Source organism: Wyeomyia smithii, chromosome 2 (genome assembly GCF_029784165.1).
Source record: "Wyeomyia smithii strain HCP4-BCI-WySm-NY-G18 chromosome 2, ASM2978416v1, whole genome shotgun sequence".
Lineage (NCBI taxonomy): Eukaryota > Metazoa > Arthropoda > Insecta > Diptera > Culicidae > Wyeomyia > Wyeomyia smithii.
In genome coordinates, this window is record NC_073695.1 from 169,279,236 (window position 1) to 169,305,871 (window position 26,636).

The window sequence follows — 26,636 nt, forward strand, 5'->3', positions numbered from 1 at the left end:
TTCTATAGAGGCCACACATACATCTGTACGCTGACAAAATTTGCCGATGTGAAACAGACTTTTTCGCCGTGAGAGCATCTTAACTTCATTCTTCAGTACAAAGGATAATATAATATGTGTAGTGACATAATATGTCACGAAAGTTACTCAAAACTGCACGAGACAGCAGGCAGACAGCGCCTTTTACTTTCATCCTAGCTTAATTATACCTTCGGAACAATGGTTTGTGTGAATGACCGCAAAAAATCGCAAATTTTCAAAAATTATGAAAGTTAACTATACTAAAAATTAGAAATCTAACTTATTTGTGAAGAAAAAAAAAGAAATCTAACTCTTTTGCGTCAGAAGATAGAGGAATGGTTTATTTAGAAGAGTTGTAGAAGATTCAAAAATATGAAACTTTGTTGAACAAATGAAAATTATATCTTCATTCGGTACAATGTACAAAGTATATTATATAGAACTTACTTCAAATTTAGACTTTTGTATTTAACTTTTGTTAGTTGCATTTTTCACGAAAGTGTTATTCAGAGGAGTTGTTAGAACACTCAAAACAAATATTTTTGCCAAAAACTATACATCTCCAGGACTCTTTCTTACAAAATTATATCTTATTTTAGTTTATTTTCTCGATAACCTCAAGAACGTATAGGATAAAAAGGGGCAAGTGGAATCACGATGTCAATACTTTTTCTTGAAGTTAAGCTGAAGTACTATACATTCTTGTAGGTTCCATTTGTCCCAATCCACCCATATTAGAGTACGGTGAGCATATGTTACAGTAGGTTTTCATACATTAAAAATACTAAGCAATTCCATGAAGGTGATTTCATAAAAATCTTGTACATTTTAGCAACCCAACGGTACATTAATAAATTTACGTTTCGTGCAGTTGTTCATAACAGCATTAGCTTTACATACTAATTTCGGTTTTACAGAACGTACACCAGTATAGGGAAGAAAAACGGAATCTTACAAAAAACGACATTTTTAAACTTTAACTCCCCACGGAAACCATAAGAATTTGGAACGATAATCAACTCATCCTCAACAAACAAAACGCAACAGAATGTTGTATGTGCACGAGATCACTCAGGGTTCGTCTCCAAAGCAAATCCTGTGAGCCTTCCCTCGTTAATTCGTGTGTCCACTTGTATCCGACGGTAGCATTGGCATGCTGTCGTCCATCCCAATCATTACATTCGTACTGCCTATCTCTTCCTCTGTTTCTCGCGGGAATGATCAATATGAACCATTTTCAATTCTGATTTGTCTTCTCCAACTTATACGTCCTGATGGACGTGCGGGCTAAGGCGCCAGTGATGAATTCCTGCGGTTGTTTTTCGACAAAGACGTCGCCATAAGATGATTCGATGCTAGTGATGAGCAGAGATCGATATCGACATGGTTGACAACAAATGCACAGTTTGATGTGGGAGACGATTCTGCCGGTTAACAGTCGGTGGTGACAGAACTTCTATTTCTTTTCATTTTACGGTCTCTCAAGAAGGGGGCCAAATAACGATGAGAAATAGACATCATTCCATGGTCTTGCTATCATCCCTCGCTGGCTTTTCGAAAGCCAGACTCCGTAGCGAAAATGCTGGAAGAAAAACGTTCGACATAATAAAATGCTTGTTTTCGACATTTGAAAAAACATACCAGCATTGGTTTGGATCCTCTTCTATTTGGTTCATTGCACAAGAGAGAAGCTGATGCAGGCATGACGGCAGCAATGTATAACAACAAGAAAACAAAAGATATCTAAACATAATGTGATATGTTTCGAGCAGCATTTTTTCCACCTCCGGAGAACCCTGTTTCAGAATCTGCCGCTGAACATGCTCTCTGAATAATTCATCATCATCGTGCTCCAGACGCGATTCGTCTACCATTTCTTGAACTATCGCCAAACATCAGAAGTAGGTGCTGTCGATGCCGAAGGGGGACGATCATCATCAATCAATTCCAAATTGTCTGTGCTGCAGAACTCACATTCGGGTTGTCAACTGTCACTTTAAAATTTCTTAGATTTTCGTTCCGTTGACGTTCAGTTTTGTTATCCCACTCCACAATCAGAGGAGTAATTTGTGCCAGAACACATATTAACCACACACTGTCATTTGAGAGGATGTTTTTAAAATGAGACTCTTGTTTTATCGAAGCTATTGACATAATTTTCGGTGAATGTCAAACTTAGGTAAAAATGATTTTTTCTGGCGAGTAAAACAAATGAATGGTAAATCTATCAATACACTTTGAATGAAGACTTCCCGTGGTGAATTGGGTAAACACCAGTCTAAGTAGCAAACTTTGAATGTTATTCATAAACATATATTTCTTGTCTACAGACTATTGGATGAGACAACAAAGAAAACCAGATCACCAACAAGCAAAACAGTGGACCTCGGAAAGGAATAAAAGTTCCAATAATTAGCTATAAAATTGAATCCAATCAATAACTAATAAATCATTTTTCAAAAGCCACTAGTCAGACCGGCAATCTCCAGACTGACACGCTTACAGTTGCTCGTCTATTGATTTCATAGTTTCCATCTATTTCACGGTTAAATTAAGCTCAGTATTCCGAGCTTCCCTACACCAATGATCACCCATAGAAGCGTGTAATTCCCGTGGTAAAATGAGAAGAATAGACTCGCAATCATAATTAATACATCTGCTGCTCTGAGTTCATCTGAGCCGCCAACAAGTGAGACCACCTTTACCGAAAAGGGAATACGAGATTTGACCAGGTTCGCCTTTGATTCACATCAGCCAAACTATTTTCACCATTTTTCTTCTATGTTGAAATGTTTTATGTTGCTGTGCCTTTCTCGGTCGAATGCTTTACTAGGTGAAGAAGAGCTAGAAAAAAAAATAAGCGCCGGACCCCTGAAGGATGTTTATCTATTATTTTTTATGCTCTTCTTTGTGTAGTAGAACGGTAGGCAGTAAGGAATATGAGAAGGGCGCTTTCAATTATTGCTTAGAACAAACTACCAGCAGCCTGCTAGGGGGAAACTGACAGGGCTGTATCATCATCGCCGTCGTCAACATCATAATTACAGCAATGTCAAAGAGACACACACGAAAGTTCTCGAATATGGTTCATTACATTGAAATATTAAAAAGAATATGTTTTATGTGCTAGGTAAACAAACAGATTTTTTTTGTGATTTCTTTTTATTTTTAACTTTTATTTAGTTTTTTTTTTTACTTTTCGAGCGAAGAAGTATTATTTATTATTGGTTAAATGGTTATATGTTCCCGAATGACCTATCGTTGAATATCTACCACCTTCGATTTGAATGAAACTTTGCACACGTACTTCATTTAGCAAAGTAAGTATTTTTCGCCGGGGAACATTTTTAGACTCAAGAGAAATTTTCTTTAAAGGTGTATGTGTTTTAACATACCCATCATTTAAAGCATTGTAACTTAGAAACCTTCGATTGCATATAAAAATTTTCAGACGACCTCCTATAGAACTACTCTTGAGTGTAAGAAAACCCTTCACCTATTAAAAATACGCAGTATACACGATAACTCGTGCAACATTTCATTAATTTGATATCTTACTAACGTAGCTGTTATGTGTATTTTGCAGTGTTTATTATTAAATTTATTTGGGTCATAAAACTACTCAATAACCATCATAAAACCACTTGAAACAAAAATAAGTTTAGAAAAGGTTTGGTATTGTTTTTCATAACCTAAACACATTCTGATCAAGTAAAATAATTTAGAAAATTGATTGATTTATTCAAATTAATTTTCACTGCATATTGCATTCACTAACAAGTATTCAAATATCTCAAAATTATAGCTACTTGTGTAAAATTTCATTAAGTTTTTAATTCGCTATTACAAAGTAGTGTGAGAATTTATGAATATCCTCAAAGACAAACAACTTACCTTTATTTATCATCAAGGTGTCTAAATTAGTTGGTGTCTCTGAGTAAAATACTCGAAGCTGAGTTTTCTACATTGATGTAATAAAAATGTTATCAGGCTTTGTTTTATACCAGAATACTGTTTTCAAAACTTATTTGAAAATTTGTTGCATTGAAATAGATTTTGGCATCCCAACGATTGTAGGCAAAATTGAAAATCAAGATAAATTTAAAATATCAAAAATCGCTCGTAATTACCTCCTTCAACACACCAACCCTAGGTATGTCAAATGTATACGGTGCTCACCCCTTCCAATGATTACGAACGGCAACCAGCCTTGAAAGGGATATATGTAGACCCCAGACAACTAAAACTAATTGATACACTGCGAACCAAATTGCAAACGAAGCTCGCTGACTGCCTTTACTGTAATACCTACCATTGGTGTATAAAACTTTCCAGGCGCACTCGCCGTTTCCAGTAACAGACCTGCTCTGATCTACCACGATGGGGGCCTGTCGCGGACGGACCTCCAATGAAAATTATGATTTTGGGGCCGGCCGGCTCAGTATCAAATCGAACCAGGCGCCAGTAGGTAGTTAACAATTATTTATGAATTATTTGTTTTTCTTGGGCAAAACAAGGCAAACCGCAGTCTGAACCAGCCTTACATCCAGAGAGCAACAGCGATCGATAACAAGGAAAAACGACCGCCGGTTGGTAGCGAAAGCCTAGCACAAAGAGGAAACCCAACTGAAACAAAAAACGCGGGGAACACACAGGCGCTGTGCGCATTGGTTTCGGCTCTCAGGTGATCCTCTCGGGAGAATCCGGTCGGCCGCACCGTGGCTGGAGCCTATTCAAATGATTATGAATCGTGCTGAGATTGGCGAGGAGGATAAATTGGTCACGCTTTTGTCTCTGGCGACCGGCTTGGCGCTGCTCTGGTTGCGCGATTCTCAGCAGAAGATGACGCCACGGCCCGGGTGTCGCCTCACGAGGCTATAAGCGGGACGCAGTGACCGGCGGCGAACCGACCGACGACGACGAATTTGGAGGGAAAACACTCTTATCGTAGCGAGCGCTCGGAAATGCATTTCCCGTCTGCGCTCGTCATTGGCAAAATGCAGCACAAACACCCGCTGTGTTAGGGCGAGAAGTAAAAATGCACTCTTACGACGGTGCATGGAAAAGCGTGCAATTGTTTCCGTTTTCCATGAAAATGCGCCGGTGATTATTTGATAAGGACCTTTGCGCACGTACCAAATCACGGGACGATTAATCTAATTGCACCAATCTGGAACGTGAGGTCCTCTAGACGACGTAGAAACTTGCAGTTTTGTAAGGGTCAAAATGACGAAAGTAGCAGAAGCAGTACTCAAAAATGCACTCATTAAAGTTTTAACTTCAACCTGTGGTGCGTTTACTTCAACACCATTCCTTTGCCACGATGGCTCTGCTATTCCCTTCGTTGCCGGAAGTCGCGTACAAACCGCGTGAAACCTCGGTTGGTATAAAGTAATAAAACGTCTATCTATAACGAGCCAATTTAGGTCTTATGGTCGGTTCTTCTTCGAAACGATGGCTGGAATTGACGAGGCATCATCATGAAAACGGGGAAGGTGCAGCCGAGATTGAAAACCTATAATTATCATATACTCTGCTTATGTTTGTTTTACACCAAAATGAAGCGAAGATTATAGGTTCGAAGCGAATGCTTTACGCCGAGCACTTGGTGCCTACGTGTGTGTGCGCGCGCTCTCCGGTGTGGAGGGGGGAGCTCCCAGTAACACGCACCTGTTGGAGCACTCCCCACTGTTAACGGGGAGCACATTCTGGCGTTCGTGTTAAATACGTTTTTAAGGTTTGAAAATTGGTCAGAGAAAACAAACAATGAGGACGGTATAATAGCTCTGGCTGGACTCTTGTGGCCAGCTTGTGGTGTGTCGTTACGCATGTGGCGGAGACAAGTCCCAATCTTCATCAGTATGATGATAATTATCAAATATTTATGACATGTCTGTTGATGAATGATCGGGAGAGAAGCAGGAAGATTGCCAAATAATTGTTGGCTCGTTAACGGGAATACTTTAGCCGAGACACCAACCGGGCAGTGGTTCAGGAAATTGGCAGCCGAAGTAGGCAAGCTTCCCAGTGACAATTACCATGGCCACCTTGAAGCTGGCAGTCTGGCGCCTGTCAAATGGATGTCCCGCCAATCTATGCAGTGTGCATGTTTATTTTTTTCTTTTATCGAAGTGCAATGTAGCAGTATTGAAATCATAATTCATTTTATGTATTTATTAAACGATATAGCGATATGGAGTAATTTTTATCCTCTATATTTATCGGCCATTGAGCAGTGTTAGATATTTTAAATAAAATAATTCCACGCTCATGATCTAGTGTTTACTATTATTACCGCGAGTACGTCAGCTTTTGTTTCACGCATATAATTTAACACGCAGAAAAAGTGTGATTATTGCACCAGTATCGTTTTCTGCTTCCCATCTCACTTTCCCCCTCTTTTCATTTCCGCGAAAATGTGACTGACAAAAAAGTTGCAAAATGCAAACTATATCAGCTAAAGGACCGACGACGACGACGACGACGACGATGATGTCTAAAATGACGCGTTGCAATGTCGTAGTCGTTGGCAACCGCGGCCGCATGCTATGCCACGTCTGATAGACTGACGACAGTGCAGCTGACGAAGTACGATAGGCATCGCGAGACTCCCTCGGTCCATCGTTTGAGCCTGGCGCTGCTGTTGCGCCGTCGTGACAAAATTAAATCGACCAAAAATGGCCAGAAAGCGCCGCAAAACAAGCGATCGTAAATTTTAACAAGAAAACATAAATCTCATCTCGTTCTTCAGTTCTCGGCGAGAGTTTTTTTGCTTGCCTTTCTCGGGTAAGTTTTTCCTTTGAATGTTTATATTTTTTTTGTCGGATCTGCCGAATCTACAGCTTCTCATCCTGTATATTTTTTTCCTTTTGCTGAAAACTATACCACCACCAAAAGTCGTTCGCGAAAACACGACCAAGAGTGAGATTCAGTGCTTCGAAGAATATGATGAGGGAGGAAAGCGAATGTGTAGCTAATTGTCTCGCGATTATCAAGGTGAAATGAATCCGCCTTCCTACCAGTTGGTGGCGCCTTGAAGTGGTTGTTAACCGGGACATTTGGATTGTGCGGTTCCGAATTTTACTGATTTTAATGGGAAATTGTGTGCTGCACAATCACACACACACAAAAATCACAAGATGATATGCAATCTATTTATAAGATAAAAATCGTTTTAACATGGTTGATTGTTGACAAGTTTTGTTGTAATTTCTATTATACGATACAGATAAATATCAAAAAGTTTAGTTTTATGCACAGAGCGATTAATTTTGATCATGATATAAGTAGTAATAGTAAATGTAAATAACCTTAATAAATCACCTATTTCTTAACTAATATTATAATGAACAATTTTTCTCTGCTTTTTCCAGGTAAGTTCGCTTTTACCATTACTACCATTCGAAGGATGTCAGACTCATTTTTGGTAATTCTGGTTTCATGTTTATTTATCATTTTTCATTTCGATTGATTTTTATTATATATAATTGAATTATCTTTCAACCTACATAATACTTGTATGTTTAGATGTTTAGATGTATGTTTAGTATGTTTAGTTAGTATGTTTAGAACAACTATCTGGCACTCCTCTTCAATCGAATAATGCTGGACTGATCTAATTTGTTGCATTATCACTGACACTAATACTGATACAGTAAGCTCTGTTCACATTGTTTAAAATTTTCACTAATTTGACAGAAAATGCATGGGCTAACTGTCACATTGCCGCAAACGCAGCCGCAACGTATCCATTGTGTTTAGGTCTTTAGAGGGAAAAATATGCGGAGAGAATGTTGTGAGCCAAACGAACTGTCAAAATTTGAGCCAAACGAACAAGAAAAGTAACAACACATTGAAAGGTATTGCAATTAGGTACAATATGAAACTTGTTTATTTTCATACATTTTTCTTGTTCTATTGTTAAACAATGAATTAAGAATGCTTCAAAATTGGGTAATCACAGAGGTTTTTAACCGGAGTCTTACAAAGCTTTTGCAAAGTCAACAAAATAATGATCAATTGTGGTGAAAGTGTGTAAAATTAAACATAAACATAAAATTTAACATCTCCACGGTTTCTGCGATGCACTTTATTATTCAGCAAGACTTCCATCGTCACCACCGATTATACGAGTCGAATGAAAAAATTAGTCAACATTGCGTTTTGAGAAGAGATTTGGCATATGAAACCTAGTTGCCAAATTGGCGGGTTTTTTCATCGCTTATCTCTCTCTCTCTCTTTCTGAGTACACTAAGGTCGCTTTTTACGCGTTTTTTTTACGCGGCTTTTTACGCGGTTTCCGGAATTTACGCGGATTCCGGAATTTACGCGGATTCCGGAATTTGCGCGTTTTTTTTACGCGGATTCCGGAATTTACGCGGTTTTTTTACGCGGTTTTTTTTACGCGGCACGTATCCCCCGCGTAAAAAGCGACTTTAGTGTATCTCTAGTTTTACATATTACCACACTCCTGTTGCTTTGGCTGATTGGAACGAACATTCCTTCAAGCTCCATACTTTATTTACTGTTTCATTTTCGCCTCCCTTGCTCAGTTACTAATAAGTTTATTTACCTTCGGGAGATGCAGTTTTGTTCTCAACTATAGCAGATCATTTCGAATGTGACCAAAATGCCCTTCAAATGTTGTGCGTGAGGCGCTAGTATACTAAGAGCAATTATAAATTGAGCAACATTTCCAACTACGCACACGACTGCTCCACCAGAAAAAAGCACAAAGTCCAAAACGTAAACAAAGTTATCACCTACTGTCAGAAAGTGAGGTTGCAGAGATTCGGTGAGATGGTCTATACTAGAGATACTCAGAGAGAGAGAGAGAGAGAGAGAGAGAGAGAGAGATAAGCGATGAAAAAAACGCTGATTTGGCAACTAGGTTTCACATATCAGAGGTCAGGGCCGGCGGTTCATGTGGGTAGTGTGGGTAGTAGAACCCTTTCGGAAAATGTCTCTGTGGGTACTTACCCACACGGAATAATCCCTCTCCATTGCTTACTACCCACTCGGGAAAATAATGTGACGCCGGCCCTGTCAGAGGTGCCAGATCTCTTCTCAAAGCGCAATGTTGACTAACTTTTTTATTCGACTCGTATAACTGATGGTGACGGTGGAAGTCCTGGGGAATAATAAAGTGCATCACAAAAACCGTGAAGGTGTTAAGTTTTATGTTTATGTTTAATTTTATATACTTTCATCATTATTTTGTAGATCATACAAAGAGTTTGTAAACCACCAGTTAAAATCACGTGTAAAAATAAATATATTCTTTATTGAAGCTTATTGCACCTCTCAATGTGTCATCTTTCTTGTTCGTTTGGCTCGGATTTTGACATGTTCGTTTGGCTCACAACACTCTCTTCGCATCTCTCTCTCTCTCTCTGAGTATTGCTAGTCTATACTGACGCGAGGTTCTAAAACGTGAAAATGAAAAGATACTCTTTCGAGCAGTTTTCCATCAAAAGCCTCATTAAGAGAGTCAAGATCATGTCAATGAAAGTTGATTGCCTCAGTGACTGACTGAGGCAATCTAGCAGAGGCGTGCAGCAACAGACGAAAGAAACATTATGTGAATTTTTTCAATTCTAATGTTTTCGATTACCAGACATTTTCTTTTTGCCAATATGCTATGTCTAGGTATGTAATTTTTAAAAACATGTTAAAATCTATCTAAATAATCTATCTAAAGCTATCTGACATATTAAAACAACTTTTTGGTTTTCCTCGGTAAACGATTGTGTGTCTATTTGTGGTAGGAAGCTTCCATTCAAAAAATCTTTCTTCTTACTTTCACGTCGCTTTCTGCTGCGTAGCGTCACGAATCACTAGAATGAATAATGTCAATGACAGTGTTTTCAGTAGCTTCACGCCATGAAGCGAAATTATTTGACTGGTGAAATGACTGAATCAAACGATTTCGAGCAGGTTAAAAAGTCATTGAAAGCCTGTCGGAAGTTAAGCTTACTGAAGGTGTCCATGAAGTGAGCGAAATTGGTAACCAGTTGTCTTATCAACAAAATAAACATGAATTCGGTAGTTGTTGTTGTATTGTGATCAGGTCAAAAATATGTAGCCCTGTTTGGAAACATACACAACCAACTCACTTGCATTCGTCGCGTGTTTTCTTGGCTCACCATCTGTATTTTGTATTGACATTGATAGCTTGCACTTGCACAATACAAATCCAATGAATTAAAACAGTGGTGCATTGCAATTAAAAAGTTGCACCATGGTAAATCTCTTGAAAATCAATCCACAGCTACTGAAACTTGTAGTGCCACGTTACGAATTAAGTCAAGTGCATAAACTCTTGTAATAAACATTACCATTTTTACTGTGTAGTGACAGAAAAACTAGTACTCTAGTTTTTACGCGTTTTTTTGCGGATTTCGGAATTTACGCATTTTTTTACGCGGATTTTGTAGAAAAGTCAAAAGCAAATTTTTAATGGTATTTCGTTTTCAAATCGCTCATTTAGAGCGTCCGATAAGTTTACTTTATCCAACCTACTGAATATTCACAGATTTGGCTTAACCTTTACATATTTTTTCTTGATATTCGGGTCGATTTGCAGGTGGAAATAACACTGCTATTGATTCTTTTTCGAAAATATTTATCAGAAATGATTAAAAACCTTTAAGAAATGAAGTTTTTCACGCATATTTCGGAATTTTCGCAGTTTTTCTACGCGGGTATTGGAATTCACGCGAACTTTTTTTATGCGCTACGTATCCCCCGTGTAAAAAGAACTTTAGTGTACATAATAAAACTTGTTGTACAGCACGAAAAAATTTATTCCGTATTTTTTTTTTTTTTTTTCAAGAATGAGTAAATCTTTCGCATGCTTTTTAGAAGAACCGAAAAAATCATATGCCATCGTAAATGGTTTACGCAACATGTTAAAATCACATTTTTTCGTTATAATTTTCATCTCATTTTTCGTATAACGGAGTTGAATTTTATCAGTTTTAAGTGAAGATTTTTTGCTGTCGAGAGGTAACACGAGATGATGTTAGTGCTGCTCGTGGAAAAATGCAACTGAACGATGATTCTCTAAATATTGTTACAGTATTATAAAAGATAGTTTCATAGCAACCTTGGTATTTTTCGGATTTCAAATGACATCGATAAGAAGTTAAGTGGGTTTTCTCTTTTCTCTTTTTGTAGCTTCAACAAACCACAAATTGATGCAAAAATACATATATTTTTTTCTGCAACGAAATTTTTCGATAACAACACTGTCATTATGGTAGTCACTGCTGAATTTTAGTAGGTCTGTGTTCATCCGCTAGTAAAAAATAAAACATGATGGCGAAAACCTGGAAAATTGGGGAAACCGAGAAATTGATTTTTGTTTAGGAGAATCAGGAAAAATTGAAAGAAATAAGGGGAAATTTAACCCGCGATTCTTTTCAAAACGGCTTATGAGCGCTGAAACGGATTTATTTCAACATGAAATGTTGTTGTATTTCAACATGAAATGTTGCTGTTATGTTTATGCTTTTTTCCCTGGGATTTCAAAGTTACGCTCATTCGCATTTGCGTATTTTGCATACCTAGTGCTCAAAATATCAAGGAAATTAATTCCACATTTCAGGGAATGGCAGGGAGAATCGGGGATATTGAAATAAGTTAAAATCATAATATTTTCAATAAACCTGACTTTGGCAAGATTTTCATTCTCATTTGCATTAAGTTTACCAAGATTTTTCTCCAAAAAACACTTTGCTACACAAAATGATTTTTACTTTTCTTGAAATTGGTCTTCCCTAGGACTGCTTCTCACCAAACAACGAACCTGCTTTAGACTAGTTTTGTAATAACTAAACCTGGCTTCTGAGAGGATTTAGACAATGTTAGATAAAGTTCTTATGCTTCTAGTGATTTATGGATTCTGGAAAGTTGCTATCAACCACTTCATCAATGAATTTGTCAAACCAACAATTCCAACCTAAGCGCAATGTCGAATAATATCATTACAAACATAAAAAAAATAAACTCACCTGATAAGCATCTTTTAATTGGGATCTTCTTCGTGATTTATTGCTCATAACGTAGCCGCAATCGGGTATCTTTTTTCGTTCCCTAGAGTCCCAGGTTGCATTCCGACCCGTGCCAACAACTGTCTGGCCAAAATTTAGATTCCACTCCATCAAAAATCAGAGAAGCATGCTTCTCCCAGCGACGAAAGTGATACAGAGGCCAAATAACCATACAATAGAAGAGTGTCGTCGGAAAGTATCCGCTTATTACTTTATTTCTCTTTTACTTTTTTTGGCCAACGACTGAGACGCATCCTCCCGCTTAGTTTCCAAACGCGCCGAGACGAGAACGCCACCGGGAACGAACAACATACAGAACATTCCTTGGTACATGCAGTCGGCATTGGGGTATGTGGAACATCCACCCCGACCCATCATTCCGCTCGAAGCTCCAGTCTTCCTCACCCATCGTTATCGGCGGGGGTCCCTTCGGATTCTCGGAGAATTGCCGCAGTGAGTGTGGCGGAGAACCACGAGCAAAGAACGAGCCGATACGATGCAACATTTTCGGGTCCAACGGGCGCCACATTATTTATGTTGATTTCTTCGATATAGGACAGTTTTGCTACCCGTACCCATAGACCGTTCCTCTTTCGCCTTTCGCATTGATTCGTATTTCGGAAATTATAAATATTCCTTCCCCTCGCAGCGGACCCACAACAGTATTCAAAGTCGATTGATTTCGGGCTATCAGGAAGAGATGGAGAAGCTGAAAACTGTCGTTAAGAATCGGAGACAAAAAAGACTAATAAAAAGTTTTATGCCGCCCCGAGTAAACAGTGTTTATTGTGTAAAAGTGAGAGTTTTATCTTGAGTATTAAATGATGATTTTTCGGTCACCATTTATTATTTGAATGAAACTGATGCTTAAAAATATATGTTCTTTGATGTTTATTCTAAGTAATAATTAATAAGTAATAATTCAATAAGTAATAATTTAAAAATATTAATGACTGCTTTGAAAAAGAAAAATACGTAATTATTTTCCACGTCTAGAAAAGATCAATGCTCTAATCCACAAATAACCAATGCTTTAAAATTCGAATGAGGCAGTTTTAAAAACGGAATATAAACATGCAAGTGTCTTCTACTCTAAATTCAGTAATCTTGTTTAACAGCATTTGAAATACTTTTCAAAAGCATTAGAGTCGATTCGTAATCAAAACCTTCAAAGCTCTTATGTTAAAAATTGAAGAAACGGGAGCTACCATCATCTCGTTTATGAAACACGGCACTAAATGCGATTGCGATTGCCAAAAAATAAAATTAACATTTGTCGAATCAAGAAGATTATTGTTTCATTGTCTCGTGACACCCAATTGACATTTGAGATTAGAAAATTCCGATAAAAAATATCTGAGAAAAGAGAATGGTAATCAATATCATTAATTTATAATCATCCTGTATTTTAGTTTAAACTTTACCAGTTGTAGTTTAAACTTTACCAGTTGTAGTTTAAACTTTACCAAGTATAGGTGCTGCAATACAATTTCGTAACAAGCCAATGACTTTTTTAATTTTTTTTAACGACAAAGACTTTTGTTTGCTTCATCAACAGCACATTCTAAACTATAACATTTAAGATTTTTCAACATTTCATCAGTCCTCATGCAGCAATTAAAAGATTTTATTTGGAATAAACTAAAACATAAAAACTATCCTTTCTCATGTGAGATAAGGGTGATTTTTCTACCAAAGAACATTATTGCCAAAAGGGAAACTGAACAGTCATATCTTATAAAGGGTGATTTTTTACGAGATTTTTTCAAGTTGGTAGCGCTGGCATGTAAGAGTGTTTAAACGTCATCTGTCAAAGTCAAAACTGTAGTATACTATGCCATTCCATTGTGAGAAAACTTTCGAAACGAATAACGATTGCAAATCACAATATTATCAAAATCCGTGCTCTGTAAAATATGTTTTGCCTGTTACGGCCATTTTATAGTCGTCATAATCGACCTAGTGAAACCACTATAGTGTTATTACCAAATTTCTTGTAATGAGCAACCAGATGCTATACAAGAAATGGCTGTGCATTTTAAAAAAAACCTAAATTAATCCACCTAGCGTTCAGACCCAGCCTTTCTCATTCAAACTTTTATTTGTAAAAATAGATTTACATGAACGCTTCAATCCAATAAATGTATATTCACTCTTTAGGTACTAAAATATTGATGTTGTAATCTAAACATATAAAAATGCAATCCGGTCTGTCTGTCTGATCCATATAGGCTCGAAAACTACCAAACCGATCGACGTGAAAATTTATATGCAGGGGGTTTTTTGGTGCCGATAAAGGTTCCTATGACAGTTTGAGACCCCTCCCTCTTTTGAAAGGGAGGGGTCCCTTACAAATGAAACATAAATTTCTGCACAACTCAAGAACAAACCAAGCAAATGAAACCGAATTTGGCATGTGGATGTTTTAGGGGTAACAAATATGACCATAATGGTTCGACACCCCTCACTTTTCTGGAAGAAAGGGGTTCCATACAAATGAAACACAAATTTCTGCACATCTCGAGAACTAATTCACTAAATGGAACCAAATTTGGCAGGTGAATGTTTTTAGTGGTAACAAATATGTTCCATAATCGACCTCAGGCAACATTTTGGATTGTAAGATAGCGACTTCCGGTTTCTGAAAAACAGCTGAAAATGACCAAATGTCACCCAATATGAGTGTTTCTTCAACCAGTATGACGTTCGAAATCACGAAATTGTCTCCAAATGCCCTTATGAAATTCAAAATGGCGACTTCCGGTTCCAAAAAAAAAGCGGCAAACGACCAAATACCACCCAATATGGGTATTTCTGGAATCGTAATGATGCACTGGAGCCATAAATCAACTTCAGACAACATTTTGAATTTTAAGATGGCAACTTCTGGTTTCTGGAAAACAGCCTGAAATGAACGATTCTCATTGAACAGCCGGAAATGACCAAATACCATTCAATATGAATGTTTTCGGATCCAGAATTACGCCCAGATGACAGAAATTGATTCCACAGGCAATTTTAAAGTCCAAAATGACGACTTTCGGTTTCTGAAAAACAGCCCAAAGTGACCAAATACCACCCAATATGAGCATCTCCGCAGCCAGAAAGTTGCAAGAAGCTAAAAATTGACCTCAGACACTATTTAAAATTGTAAGATGGTAACTTCTGGTTTCTAGAAAACAGCCAAAAATGGGCGATTTCCGTCTAACATGAGTATCTCCGGATCTAGAGAAATCGACCAAAGACCCCATTTTGGATTCTAGGTTGGCGACTTCCGGGTCCTGGGAAACAGCCGAAAATGATCGAATAACACCCAACATGGGCGTTTCTTCAGCAAGAATGACGTTCGGAGGCAAGAAATTATCTTAAATACCATTTTAAAATCCAAGATGGCGACTACCGGTTTGTGAAAAACAGTCTAAAATAACCAAATACCATTCAATATGAGTATCTCTGGAACCAGAATGATGCAATGAGCTAACAATTGACCTCAAGCATCATTTTGAATTGCTAAATGGCAACTTCTAGGAAACAATCGAAAATGACCGAATAATACTCAATATGGATATTTCCGTAATCGAGATGATGCATAGAAACCAAACATTGACCCTGGACACCATTTTGAATTCAAACACGACCACTTTTAAATTCTGGAAAGTAACCGAAATAACTAAATACCTCCCAATATGGGTATTTCCGGTGTCAGATTGATGCCAGAAAATCTGTTGAAAATGACCGAATACCACCCAATATGAATGTATTCAAAATTAAGGCGGTGTACAGAAGCCAAAAGTCGAGGATGCTGTCACTTCGATAAAACCAATCATTTCAAACGATTTGTTATTTGACTTTGATCATATGCTGTGGCCGATTCGTCGAACATTTGCAGACTTAAAACACATCGCAAGGAATCAATGAATTTGGAACGTTCAAATAGTACGATACCACATTTAAATTATGTTGAGGCCACATATATCGATCAGAGCAGGTATAGTTTTAAATAGTTTTTGAATTTCTTTTCTTTCCATAACTTTTGAGCCACATATCAAATTGTTATGAAGTTTGTTATTTGTAAGTTTGAGAGTTGACTCGTTCGTATGACACTAGTTATTTTCAAATAAGTCATGTAATTTTGGAGATAATAGACTTTCTTTGTTTTATTAACAATTTTATACATAACGGTTGCTTTATAATAGTTTATAAGTTTATAAGTTCTATTATAATCAAATGAAATTGGAACGTATGAGGCAGCCAAACTTTGAAACCACGTATTCAATCATAATTCATCAGTTATCCCTTAACTAGCCCACTCATCTGATAATAATATTGATCAGATCGATTGTGTAGTTTCTGAGATAATCAAGTTTCGTGATTTTCACATTTCGGTACATTCAGACGAAATTACAGTTCGATTACAGTAAAATTCAATAGGGTGTTATGAGGCAGCTAGACTTATCAATTGGCACTAATTTTGTGGAAATCGAGTCAGCCATCAACAAAAGTGAGTGAGTCCAAGTAATCTTCGGCACATGTTCCTTTTCATAGCTAGATTTCACATTTTTAAACATAACAAGCAAAGTAATAGTCCGATTGCAAAACAAATCAATAGGGTCTTATGAGGCAACTAGACCTTCCATTTGACACTGATTTTATGAAAATCGGTTCAGCCATATCTGAGAAACATGAGTGAGATTAAGTAGTCTTCAGAACACTTTTCTTTTCATAACTTTTGAACCGTATGTTCAATCTTCATTAAATTCAAAAGTTAAGGGTTTTTAAGGTAGCCCGTTCATTTGAAATCAATTTTGTTCAAATCTGTTGTGTAGTTTTCGAGATAATGATGTTTCATGGTTTTTACATTTTGATACATAACCTCTAAACTAAAAATCCGATTACAATAAAATTCAATAGGGTCTTATGGGGCAACAAGACCTTTCATTTGCAATAAATTTCATGGAAATCGGTCCAGCCATCTCTGAGAAAAGTGAGTGAGAATAAAAATCTGCACATACACACACACACACATACACACACACACACACACACACACACACACACACACATACATACACACACACACACATACACACACACATACACACACATACAGAAAATGCTCAACTCGTCGAGCTGAGTCGCGTGATATATGCCATTCGGCCCTTTGGAGCACTTTTATACTTTCGGTTTTGCAAGTGATTGCTATACCTTTCTAGGAGAAAGGCAAAAAAACAACTGCTTGTTGTGGTTAATGGGCTGGTGAAATCGTTGGGCGGTTTTCTTTCAAAGAAGAACTTGGACGAAACGCCAGCGAACGATATCTATCCATGATCCGTGACTTTTTATTATCTAAATTGAAAAATATGAACTTGGTTTCAACAAAACGGTGCCACATGCCACATAGTACATGAAACAATGGATTGTCGTTTTGGTCCTGTAAATTGGCAATCAAGATACTATTCGACGCCACTGGACAATTTTTTGTGGGGCCACATGAAATTGTTGGTGTATGTGGACAAGCCCAACACTATTGATGCTTCACAAGACAACATAACACGTGCTATTGGTGGGATTCCAGCCGAAACATTTATAAGTAGGGTAATCGCTCCATTATTCATCTCAACAGCTAGGTGCTCCTATATTCATCTTATTTCTCTCATTTGTCCAATTTACCGTCAAATTTCTACAAATTTTGGAAAGTAAATCTATTTGCTTCTCGATTTTGTCAAAAGGTTGAAAGTTTTACGTTGAAAATATGGTAAAATTTGATGATAAATCGATCAAAAAGGCGTGATGAGATGAATATAGGTACTGAGATGAATATAGGAGCGATTACCCTAGGTAGTAAAAAATGGACTTTTTGTTAATGTGGTCAACGTTTACATGAAGTAACCTCTAAGAAGTAAATGGCAAAAACCAATTTATTGATTTCAGTAACGGGGAGCTCATGGCCCGAAGGTTACAGAGTTCGCTTTGGAATGCGATTTGTCACGAGTTCGAATCTTACTAAAATCAGACCGTTCGGTGTCAGAGGGACTTTTACGCATGGGTTTAGGCCTCCGTTCATCCCCCTACATAACCTTTCCCTTACGCTTGATTCTAGGAAAAAATCACACACAGTTGATCGAATACCTCTCCAGGCAGTTATAATTACCGTGACTTGGCCTAATAACTAATGAGGCTCGGTAAATAAGAGTCTATATAAAAGCGTGTAAAGGGAAGGGTGGCAAGGGTATAAAACATTCGTCACTTACAACGGAGATAAAGTAAGCTTCCTTTCCGTTATATATTGGACTGTATGTATTGACTTCTATTATTAGCATCATCTCTGTTGAGAGTACGTGACATGATTATTATGATTCGAGCTTGTGTGTATGCTCTTTCATCCTTCCTTTTTACGCTTGTTAATCCTTGCTTCGCTGCCTCCAGCCAATAATATCGCAAATTACAATTTCCTGGAGAGGTTTCAACTGAATGTCCCTCTAGCCAATTTTGTTGTAAGAGGGACTTATTTTTGTCAAGAGATATGTTGCGAGGTTTTGCTGAATTAAGTGTAAAGGAAGGGTTAGTGGGGTGCCCGAGAATAAACTCATACTTAAGTCCGACTGAATAGCCTTGATTCTACTAAAATTCGAACCCAAGGTTACCCGCTTGTCAAACCTTTTCAGTAACCTTGCGACTACGAAGTCCCCGTTTTCGTTATCGTCGTTAGAGATGCAGAGGTACACGCAAAAGTTCAAGCTTACATCAACCGAGGTGTGCTCTCAAAACGCACATTGAATGCTCTGGCTTTGCACAACAAATGTATCAAAAGGATAACGCAACATTTGCGCAATGAATACATTGACATCAGAATATGTACAATACACACAAAATTGTGTTTCGGTAGACTTTGGTTTTGGGCAAACGATCAGTTTTGGGGCACTCAAAAAATCGTTGGTTACTTTCGCGAGTCGGTGCGTATCATATGCTCGTGCATCCCTAATCACCGTCAGCAACCGAAACAGCCAATAGCGGGCCTTGTTGCAACAGAATTTACTGACGCTAGTGCCAATAACGTGGGACCGAATGCATATGAATAAAACCAGAGTCGTCGTTGAATGCAAAATGTTTTAAACAATTCCAATGTCTTTTTAATTGCTATTGATTCGACGATGTATTTGAATGACCGGATTCATGATAGTGAATCGATCAGTTCTTTTTCGCATTAACCTAGTCAGTACCAAGATCATCAGTATTGATTACAAATCATCAGTTTCATTCCAATCGACCTCTACTCTATTTACCAGCTTTTATGTCGTTTTATTCATTCGCGAACTGACAAATTTGCATACCCGAGCGATTTATAATGCAACATATTTCGATATTTTCGAAAATCATTTCTTAACTCTTGAAAATTAGAGGAATACCTAATTGAAAATTATGCGTTGCATAAAATGTGATAGCTTTCAAATACTCAAATACTTTTCATTTTACCAGTAGATAAATTTTTTGTGAAACTCACATGAAATGCATATTTCTACTGAATAAGATTCAATGGATAATTCATCGAACCAGGTCATAATGAACTCAAATGACTACCACGTAGAATCTACTTGAAAACTATAGTGGAAAATATTCACATACCTTTTGCGGTAACCAGGGTAATCGCTCCATCGTTCATCCCAACAGCTAGGTGCACCTATATTCATCTTATTTCTGTCATTTGTTTAATTTACCATCAAATTTCTACAAATTTTGAAAGAAAATCTATTTGCTTCTCGATTTTGTAAAGTGGATGAAAGTTTTACGTTGAAAATATGGTAACATGTGACGATAAATTTATCAAAAAGGCGTGATGAGATGAAAATAGGTACTAAGATGAATATAGGAACGACTACCCTATAACGTGGAAAATATTTTGAGTGCATTTAAATTTCTGAAAAGATATCTCCACTAGAGGAACCAAAATTCACAGGAATTGTATAAAAGCTGTAATCTCAAATTTTGTTCCAGGTTAAGCTCTAGGGCAAAACCTGTTTTTACCAGTGTAATTATAATCACTACATTTTTGTGAAAATTGAGGAGAAGTTTTGAGGTTAAATACCCCAATACCATACATAGTACTTTATTTGATTGAGTTGGTTGATAAATCATGATAAACAATGCTTTTGATGTCTCTCAGCTACAGTAAATCAACTACTTTATCCTCAATCCGGTTCACAACGTGCACTAAGACAAGCATGAAAACTCTCTACTAAAAAGCAATATCACCACTTGATTAGGCGGCAACCATGTAGTGCGTCACGCATATAGGAAGAAGAGGAAGTTAAGAAAATCGTGGCGAATGGAGAACAGAGGAGGAATATCAGTTATGACAATACCTTAAAAATATACCAGCTATGGCTTTAATTAGTTATGGACTTTGTAGTTTAAATTATTCGATACAGCCATGATTGGTACACTTACCCTATTTATTTTTAAACGAATCAATATGAACAGTATCTCTGGCATCTCTATCTTGTTTGTTTTGCTCCATTATGGGCTAACTTCGCTGCGAATTCACATATTTCTTGTAAAGTGCCTGCATAAAGAGAGGCGCCATGTCATTGGTAACACTGGACATCCTTTCTCTTTTCTCCTCACGAGTTTAATAAGTTATTTGCTCGATTGAAATGACACTGACAGATACTTTTTCTTCCAATTTTGTATACAGTACTCTTGTTGACAGAGATGCTAGCAGTGATGCTACATATAAACATTCAAACATGAATGTCGCCTAACATGATATATGGAATTGTTGTTCAACGGTATTCTAAAAAAAATCAGATTCAGCCATGTTGAAAAAAAAATGACAAAGACTCACATGCATCTCAAAAGTGCTTCCCAACTTCAAAAACTAATAATTGAAACTTACATCCTTTATTAATAATATACGACAATCTGTGTCGACTGCTCAACGTTTCGGCCGTTTTTGCCGTCTTTTTTAAGGGAAGTCTAAAAATGGCTGAAACGTTGAGCAATTTACACAGATTATCGTATAACATTTGATAAAAAGCTAAGAAAGCTAGTTTAATCCCATCTATATAACTAATAGGGTGGGGAATCGTTATATGGAAAAAAAACGAAACTTGATGACAGAAGCCAGAACCAAGTTTTTTTGTTCTATTTGAGGCTCCATATAACCCCAAATTTTTCGAAAGTCGATTGGTTTTGTCTCCGCTTGAGGCATTGCATTTCAAATTTATATGGAGATTTGTATGGAAAAACCAACTTTTTTTGCATTTTCCATTCTAAAGAGCCTAAAATGGCTCAAACCACAGGTTTCATGACTTTTAATGGTAGTTTTTTATGCCTAACAACTTGCCCGAAGGCACTAAAGATCTAGGGTGTTCCAAAAAATACTACAGCTGTTCAAAATTGATTATATCGAAATTTATGTTGCAAATACTGTTTTCTACCAACACTGCCAGTGTACCGGCGTCAGTCAGATTTTCATCAGAAGTAACCTCTGAAACACGTTGTAGATTCTACCTACGCCTAGAATATTGACCTAAATTTGTTTGCATGATCCAGCTGAGTGTATAAACTCGTTACGACAGGTTACTTCTGATGGGAATCCTACTGACGTCGGTACATTGGTAATGTTGGCAGAAAACAATATTTTCTGCATTTAAATCGACATACTCAACTTTGAACAGCTATAGCTCTTCTTAGGGACATTCTAGCTCTTCAGTGTTTTATGTAAAGTTGTTAGGCATCTTAAATCTCATACTTTAACATAACGTAGTTAGAGTATTATCAAGCTCTCTAGAAAGATAAATGCAAAAAAGTAGGTTTTTCCATATAAATTTTCATACAAATTTTGCAATGCGCCAAGCGGAGACAAAACCAATCGTCTTCCGGTAAGTTTGGGGTTCTTTGAGGCCCCAAAAAGAACCAAAAAGACTTGGTTTTGGAAAATCTATCACTTTGCCCCGCCCTAATAACTAATATCGTTAATCATACACAACATTAAAACTTACATTTTACTAATGCGGTAGAATTAAGCTAGCAAAACACGAAAAAGTTTGTCGCTGTGAGATATTTTCTTTTCAACCATCCCGTGCTTGTTTGCCAATCAAACCATTTAGCTAGTTCTTACAACATGATTGATATGTAAGTAGCTATGCTGAAAATTCGTTTAAATAGTTGCCATCAAAAAATGAAAAATAAAACGCGACTCAAGCTTGTTTTTCAACTCAGTTAAAAATTTTTGAAAATATTAGTCAAGCTTTTATTAGGATATATCTAACTTATGTTTCAGGAAGCGATTCTCAAAGCAAATCAAATAAACAAAAACAACTGTCTATTGTAGGATAGATCACTGAATTTTCCGCGAGATCACACCGGGTGATTTGAAATGTCATAAAAATTGTTTACTCGGGTGCATTCGCGCTACTACTGCTCAGCTTGATCCTGGCCGTATTAAAAGACAAAGATCAACGTTGAAATCCCCTATCGGCACGGGTTCGACAGTACAGAAGGTGTATTAAAACATTCGACACATCAAACCGAAGGACGGCATCAGACGACCGGAGCTGATTAAATCTGCATCGTATTTGCTTATCCAGCCTCTTCCCTGGTCATACCCGCCCTCTACGGGCGTAAGATGGCCAAAGCTGGGAAGAAATGCACAGGTTGGTGCGGTGGTTAATGGTTTGTTTTATTATTATTTTTCCGCTCCTTTGTTTTGTGCTGATCCTTCGAACCGTGGATTGCGCTCGTCAGATCCTGAACCGGTTGACCTGTCACCGCGCTACCATATCTCTGCTGGTTCGAAAGGCCGCTGGACACGTTTGAAGTCTGATGGACAAAATGTTAACCCTTTTCCTTCATGGTGTCGTCGCGCTGTCGATGGACAGATCGATCTCTGTTTCTCAGCATCTGATGCAAATTGGTACTGGTTATTCGAAGGTCTGGTGAATAAATTTACATTCTGCTGGTGCTCTGAAGTAAAGGGTATTTATAGGTAAGGAGTGTATGTTTTTTCCGTGCTGTATGTTGTACAATTTTCCCATGATCGGTTGACTTTATATTTACGTTTGAACTAATTTATTTCTGCATAGAAATTCTGGAGATCATACTGCAGTTCAAATGTAAACGCATAGCGCACAAACTTTTTATTACATGTGGATTGTTCTTAATCGTATCTTTACTCTACTCCACTTAACGTCAATGTCTCTCGTTCCCCATGGTTGATAATCGGCAATTTATTAAATGACAAAGCTGTCATCGTGGAGGTCTCTTGGGCAATCTTTCAGCGCGTATCACGCTCTCGAAGACCATTCCTTTTCGCGGACACCACGATTCCAACAGCAAACCAGGAAACTAGTCGTCATTAAAATAAGAAATATTTTTGAGCACCACACCATCGCGGTCGGACTGAACAGAAACAACGACACCATGAAGAAAAATTATTGAAAGTTTAGGGTGGTCTTTTTCTCATTATTATCAATTAATATGCAGAAATAAAAAAAGACTAATAAAGAGCGAGGCTTCGAGCTAAACGAACGGTCAGAAAATACCACTTCATTTGTTTAAGCTTAACCACTTTGTTCAGTCCCTGTCGGATGCAAGAAGTCCGGTTTGCTCCATGGATGATCCGAGTAGGAGGCAGAAGGTGCGGAAATGTGCAATCTAAAACGATGAACAGAGAGACGACGTGTGTATTGTAGAATATTGACTTTTTCAATTTCCATACAGCCAAAGTTCCCTCGTACGTTTGGGCTAAAGAGTAATTAAAATTAAAGACCTTAAATTGTCTTTTCCGCAACGTACGCTCACCCCGTTGTCTGCTCGTGTTTTTCACTGAGAATGGATTCACTTGCGCGACTTCGGCTTTGACAACTCGATTGGTCAATCCACATCTGAGGTATGAAGCTTGTTGTCTGTCGGCGAACTCGACCGGTTTATAATTTCTATTCAGATATGCCACATCGTTTGGACTGTATGCACAGGAAAAGTTTAAATTGTAGATGATTATGATGACTAGCATGGTGTTTTTAAGTGAGTGCTGTTATTGGCTCATCATGCATCTTGCAAAGTGGCCAATGAGTGGGCTGGCATGACATGTATGGCACTGCATCGTAACGCAATATTGTGCTGAATGTTATTACCCATAGTATCTAGTTGAAGGTATGGGGAACTATCGCATATACCGGCACGAGTTAAGGATGAATCAAACGTATCTTATTGAATTTTGAAATTGATTTTCAAAATTATATTTTGTGAAGCAGCGAAAATACATTTATTTTTAATTTAGTTCAAACACTCATCAACATTGGGTACTTTCGCGTTTCTTTTACGTTCACTATAGGACACGGGAATAAAACCATCAATCATGGTGGCGCCACTCATTGATTTATATTTGATATCATACCAAGGCATCTTCTCAGCACGACCACGGGTCTTCGTTGGCGGCAGCACAGGTCGTGAGTGATGCTGAAAGCTTTCGGTGCCCACACGAACACTAACATACTTTTGCAGAGAGATTGTTTATGGTTTTGTTTGGTAATTCCTATTACCGTCGGCGATTAACCACCAGCTTCGTTCCCGTGGGTGGGACTTTAGGGGAGACTAGTGCTGAAGTGGGCATTCCTGCGTGGAGCAGAGCAGGCGCACTTGACATATCCCTCACAGTTGCAAACCCAGTCGGCGGAGCTGTTCACATCGTGAACCACAAAAATGAATTCGTTTCTTACAATTATTAAAGCTTCAAATTGCCTGAATTTTGGAGCTTTGTTCATAATCGCACTGTTATCAGTGAAACATACACAACCGAAAAGAATTTTATCGGTTGTCATTCAGAATTACAATATATAAAAACATCCTTTATCAAATCAAACAAAACGACTTGCTCGATTATTAATGCTTCTTACTTTCTTATCTTCAAGGTCGGCGATGCCTCCGTCGTCTGGGTATGTAATTTTTTTTTCAAATTTTTTCCTCGAATGAAAATGTAAACAAACTGCTTTGCACACAACAACATCGACATCAACAACTCGACGACCGAAATCTCGCGGAAAATCAATACTACTCTCCCGGTCACCACCGTCGGTACGATAATGAAAACAATACGCTAAATGAAACACATACACGTGCTTACATGCGCCTGCAGATTGAGGTATGATTCGAAGCCATCTTAAAAAACAGACATATACCAGTTAATGGGGGCCTTTCTGACAATAGGGCACATTTCTCGGCTGGTTTTTTAAATTAAGCGAAATTACGAAATACTGTGTCATGTCTGGTTATGTTCGCTTCATGAAAATGTTTTAAGTGAATAACTAATTCCTCTATACAAATTAAAATAAGTGTTCGTTATTATATTACAAACATAAATCAATTCAATATAATATTCTGTAGACTTAAATTTGAAATCCCACGTCTGCAACGTTAATAATAACTGGAATAAAACAGTACTCATAAAATCATACTCGATGGTAATCTGATTCAAGTTTATGTTGCACTAACTGTAATATTAAATTATCTACTGTTGATATAGAGATACATTCGTTTATGATATTGCGCTCCTTCTGCAGTCATTAAGTTCAAGACTGTATTTCATTGTTAATTTTAATTTGCAAAAAAAATGTATTACTTTTCAGAAGCAAGTTTGAGCACAGTATCAGTACTATGATCACGCTATTCATCGAACACCATCAGTTCTAGAAACATTTACGATGGATTATTAATTTTCTATTATTAACCATTTTGTTATATATAGTTTACTAGATAACAATCGTTCAATTTAAAAATGAATATGAAACAATTTAGTAAAACTATTTCAAACAAAAATCAAAGCTCTCAACCTTCACCAGTGATTTCTGCTACGAATGCGGTGAATCATTGTTAATGGTAAATGTTTCTCTAATATCTAAAATCCTGTTTATGAAAAATCTTTAAAACAACGACTAATGCTTCCATACCTTTTCATTATCTCAAGTTGCGATACCGAAAAAAAGAGCCCTGTCTTCGCATGTTCAACGAGCGAATGTAAGAAATAAGGAGTTTCCATCGATTTAAATTCTGCCTATTTATTATCTCTGTATTGATTTAATATATTGTTTATTTGGTTTATTTTTTCATTTGAGCTGCAGGAGCATCCTCAAATTTTATAATGTTTCAGGATGAAAAAGGAATGTCTTATGCACGGGTAGCAAATATTTGATAAAATTTTCCCTAACAGTTAGAAATTTAAATAAAAACAAACACTTACACAACTTTGAAATATCTAAAATCATAAAAAAATACCACGCTGAAATTCTAACAATTGAAGCCTGTGCAAGCATCGAATTCAGCTGAATAATTTTGTAGATACCTCACTTCGTGTACTTAATTCTCACATTTACATATTAACTTTAATATAATATAAACTGAACTGGTTATAGCTTATTGGTTTTTCAATCTCATCGCAAATTTTTTTAAATCATCGATTCAAGGAGGGATATGAGAAATCTTACAATGCCATCCACAACTCACGTTATGAGGTGGAATGGGGATTGGAAATTTCGAAAAAAAACCTTACGAGATTTCTTTATTTGT

The 26,636-nt window shown here is 37.3% G+C and overlaps 1 protein-coding gene across 5 annotated transcripts in view; it reads left to right on the top strand.

Moving 5' to 3' along the window:
• Positions 1-26,636, top strand: part of LOC129721425 (optomotor-blind protein) — a 263,942-nt gene that overhangs the window by 152,266 nt on the left and 85,040 nt on the right. For 4 of the 5 annotated variants that reach the window (XM_055673974.1, XM_055673973.1, XM_055673976.1 and 1 more), the window contains one exon: positions 24,986-25,009. The exons of the other annotated variant lie outside the window; for it this stretch is intronic. In XM_055673974.1, the coding sequence (XP_055529949.1) occupies positions 24,986-25,009 (24 nt within the window). The remainder of the gene's footprint in view (positions 1-24,985; positions 25,010-26,636) is intronic. 5 annotated transcript variants of the gene reach the window in all.